Genomic DNA, 4,485 nt, shown 5'->3' on the forward strand with positions numbered 1-4,485 from the left:
GATTTTCTTTATATCTCCCTTTCTCGCTGTTCACAGTCTATAGGTAACATATTTCAATTCATATTCTTATACATTTATCCTTATTCTATTATCATTTAGTTTTTAGTAACTATCAAAGCAAATCAAATTGTTCTTTACATCCCAGTGTCTTGAGAGGGACTGCCCTTGAGAGAGTGGCTCTGAGAGAACTCGTGACTGACCCAAGGTCACCCAGCTGGCTGTATGTGGAGGAATCAAACGCGGTCCTTCCAGATTAACGCCCACGCTCCTAACCACGACCAGCCCAAGGTCACCCAGGGAGATACGATGGCAGAGTGGGGAGTCTCCCCGATCCTAGTCCGACATGCTCACCACTACTCCCTGCTGGCCCTCAACAACGGACAAGCAGAGTCACTACAGCACCCTCTGCCCATTCTTCTTTTTTGCCTTGTGCTTCTCACAGCTCTCTACCACAGACCCTCTTCGGCTCGGCCCTTCCTGCTTCTGTCCCATCCTTGTGTTGGTTTTATATTCAGAGGGGGGGGGGGTTTCTCCTCATCCCTGCTCTGCCGCTCCATTGCAAAGCAAGCTGCTTGGCGGTGTTCCCTCTAAGCTGAGTTCGTGCGAGCTAGCCCACAGTTTCTTAGCCTCTGGCTCACACATTTTTGTCTCGGCTCAGGAAGGACGGGTCCAGAGCACACTAATTGACGCAGCAGCCAAATCGCTGGCTCACAACTTTCATGCCAGCGGCTCACCAAGTGGAATTGTTGCTCACAAGACTCCACAGCTCAGAGGGAGCATTGCAGGCAGTGTTCCCTCTAAGCTGAGTTAGTGTGAGCCAGCTCTCAGTTCTTTAGCCTCTGGCTCACACATTTTAGTCTCAGCTCAGGAAGGAGGGCTTCCAGGGCAAACTAATTTATGTAGCAGCCAAATAGCTCACTCGCAACTTGAATGCCAGTTGCTCACAAAGTGGAATTTTTTGCTCACAAGACTCCACAGCTGAGAGGGAGCATTGCAGGCAGTGTTCCCTCTAAGCTGAGTTCACACATTGTTGTCTCGGCTCAGGAAGGAGGGCTCCAGAGCACACTAATTTACGCAGCAGCCAAATCACTCGCTCACAACTTTCATGCCAGCGGCTCACCAAGTGGGATTTTTGCTCACAAGACTCCACAGCTCAGAGGGAGCATTGCCACTAAGTTCCAGTATTTGCACCAGGTATGATGCACCATCATAACGCTCAGGCAAGGGTTACCTGTGGCCCTGAACAGGCCTTGGTTTCAGCGGCCAGGGTACGGAGCGGAGAACAAACATGCAAGTCTGCACATGTTCAGATACGCTCTCTCATTTGTTACTGATGGCCGCATTTTGTCACTGTAGATGGATTCTGGGGCCAAGCCGAAGCTCTGCCCCAAGACTAGGCTTGCCACCCTCCAGGTGGGACCTGGAGATCTCCTGTTTGTACAAGTGGTCTCCAGGCTACAGAGATCAGTTGCCCTGGAGAAAATGGCTGCTTTGGAGGGTGGACTCTATGGGCACTATAGCCTGAATAGGCCCCCCCTCCCAAAACATTGCTCTCTTCAGGGTCCCCCCCCAAATCTCCAGGTATTTTCCAAGACCTTTCCTGTAGAATGGTCAACCTGTATTTTTTGATTCAATGCAATGCAGCCAAAGATCCAGGAAAACAACAAGAGACGTTTTCCCATTAGGGCTGGTGCAAAGGATCAACAGAAGGATCCCCCCCCCCCCGACAGCCACGGAAAGAAATTCTACCCGTCAAGCCCAGAGAGAGAAGCATTTACCTCTATAATCCATGTAGTCCTGGAGAATATCCAGCATTCGTGTCATCTGGGAAAACAGTAACACTCGGTGGCCACTGGAAGAAAGAAGAAGAGAAGCTCCAGAGCTCGGCTCTGCTGGGGGCAATCCATCTTCCTTGGGGGAAAAAGACCCACTGAACTCAGAGGCACTCACTGCTATGGAAAGAAACTGAGGACTGGACCATGGGCGAGGGAGTCCATCGAAAGTCTAGGCTCATCACAGAGTAGCTCCATGAACAATGGCAGAAGCGCATGCATTAAATACTGGGTTCTAGACGCGTTGCAGTGATCAGTCTGGTTTATTAAGTGATTTCAGCATAACACGAGATGAAGCTAGCAGGGCCGGAGCCCTGCTTATAAGCATGCAAAGCACCACACCCAACACACACCCACTCCCAGTGATAGGCTATTTATATAACACTGCTTATCATAGGTTAGTTCCTGGATCCAGGCGAGCTATTGTTCCAGAGAAGCAAGCTCAGCCTGTTCTAGGTGCAGCTAGAGGAAGGCTTAGACTGAATACATAACAGCATGTAAACAGAACTTCACCAGCAGATGGTCATGGCCACCCAGTGGGCATTACTCATGTACACCCTTGAAACCAAAATACAAAGATGTCCTATGGAAGCGGAAGCAAGCAGTGCCCCATTTCTACAGTCAGGCCTCGTGGAACAGGACTGTTCGTATTCCCAAGCCTTGATCTATTCCAACTTCTAACTTTTTCACGGCTCCACACACAGGACAGCTTTCACTCTGGCCCGTCTCCATGTTCGCCCACCTGCTTTATTAGAAGGGAGATACTGTGGTGTGCCGCGCCTGTGTGCATGTGCTAGAGGGGAAAGTGAAATGGCTGGATGCATGATGCTGCACGACCTCTTCTTTAGTGAACTTAGATGTATATTTATTACACCCACCCTCCAAAAATCCCTGTTCCAGATTTGAAGAAATCCTACGGAAACGATACGCAAGATCCAGGTTTGCTTAGAATCATAGAGTTGGAGGGGACCTCCAGGGTCATCTAGTCCAACCCCCTGCACAATGCAGGAAATTCACAACTGCTCCCCCCCCCCCCCCACGCCCCCGGTGACCCTCCAAGATCCCTGCCCAAACTGGCCTGGAGGAAAAAGAGATTTTTAATAAAGCATCAAACTTACAAAATATGTAGGCTAAGCTCCCATCAGCTGGGCCTTGAGTGTGCACATACATATAGAAAGCTTGTCAGAATCCGAAACCACGTGCACTTCTAAAGCTAGGCGTCTTATATCCTACACCAGGGGTGTCGAACTCATTTTTTATGAGGGCCGGATCTGACATAAATGAGACCTTGTAGGGCCGGGCCACGAGTGTCATCAAATGTAATGCCAGGTAGCGGAGGTAGAAACTTTATAAAACCCCTCTAAAAATAAAATAAAATAGCTTTGAATCTATACAGAGAAGAATGACAAACCCTGCCTTACAATGGCCCCACCCCCACTTTCTGAAAAGCTCAGCAGGCACCAAGGGAAGGACTGGCAGGTGCCAAGGTGCCCCCAATGCACCACGTTGGGTAGGGTTGCCAACCCCCCCCCGATGGGGGCGGGGATTCCCCCGATTTCGGGGGCCCCAATCTCCAAACAGCCCCACTGTGATGATGTCACCCAGAGGTGACGTCATCATGCCGGGCACGTCATGTGGGGGATGCTCTAGCATTTGGCTAAAAACTCTATGGTCATCAAATTTTAGCCAAATGCCAGAGCATCCCCTGTATGTGCCCAGTGTGATGAGATCACTTCTGGGTGACGGCACTGTGGCGCACATGGAAAGCGCGCACACCAGAAGACCCCAGGACCAAACCAGGAGACAGGTCTGCCCTGTCGGCAGAGTGGTAACACCTGGCAAACCTAACGTTAGGGAACTCTGATTTACAGCAATGCAACATACCCAGCATGCAGGAATGAGAGAAGCTTGTCCAATAAGCTCAGTTTCCCACTGACGTCAATTAGATGATCCCCAATGGCAAAGGGCTCTGGTTCAACACCTGTAACAGAAAAAGACTTGGGCAAAAACTATTCCCCCAATAGCCTAACACGGGCATTAAAAACACAAGACCCCTGCTGGATCAGACCCGTGGTCCATCTAGTCCAGCCTCCTGTCTCACACAGTGGCCAACCAGTTCCTCTGGAGGGCCAACAACAGGACAGAGAGGCCGAGGCCTTCCCCTAATGTTGCCTCCTGGCTCTGGGATTCAGAGGATCAGACCCTTACTGTGACGGACCCTTTTCTTCTGCGGACAGGAGGACATCTTGGTGGGTGATTCCCACTGTCCTATCAGGGAGGCAGAAACAAATTCCTCTCACTTCCTGTCTCCGACGTGGGAGTCACTCTTCCCTTCCCTTCCGAAAGCAGTTCTTTTATACCTTAACTCTATTAAATAAACGGTCTGCTTGAACGGTAAGAAATTAAGAAAATGATCAACTGGTGTGTACAGGAGATGTCTATTAAGACAGGAAGCGATCCCATTGGGAGGACCTAACCTGATGGCAGCATGGGAGGGAAAAGATGTCTTCCTGTCCTCAAAGGAGAAGGGCTCTTCACGGTACGTGTCCAATGGACTGTTCTTCTTCTGAGGTGGAGGACATCTTGGTGGGACCTCCCAAAGCAGTGTCCCTATTTTTTTTTTTAATAACAATTTTTATTGAGTTTTAACACC

The 4,485-nt window shown here is 49.9% G+C and overlaps 1 protein-coding gene across 1 annotated transcript in view; it reads right to left on the reverse strand.

The window, feature by feature from the left end:
- Positions 1–1,778: 1,778 nt before the first annotated feature.
- Positions 1,779–4,485, reverse strand: part of LOC107125568 (chromodomain-helicase-DNA-binding protein 1-like) — a gene marked incomplete at its 3' end in the record, with an annotated part of 23,847 nt that continues 21,140 nt past the window's right edge. Inside the window, exons 10-11 of the mRNA XM_015428990.1 lie at positions 3,717–3,813; positions 1,779–1,852 (exon numbers count right to left, since the gene is read on the reverse strand). Coding sequence (XP_015284476.1) covers positions 1,779–1,852; positions 3,717–3,813 — 171 coding nt within the window. The remainder of the gene's footprint in view (positions 1,853–3,716; positions 3,814–4,485) is intronic.

Source organism: Gekko japonicus, unplaced genomic scaffold (assembly GCF_001447785.1).
Source record: "Gekko japonicus isolate JY-2015 unplaced genomic scaffold, Gekko_japonicus_V1.1 scaffold1361, whole genome shotgun sequence".
NCBI lineage: Eukaryota > Metazoa > Chordata > Lepidosauria > Squamata > Gekkonidae > Gekko > Gekko japonicus.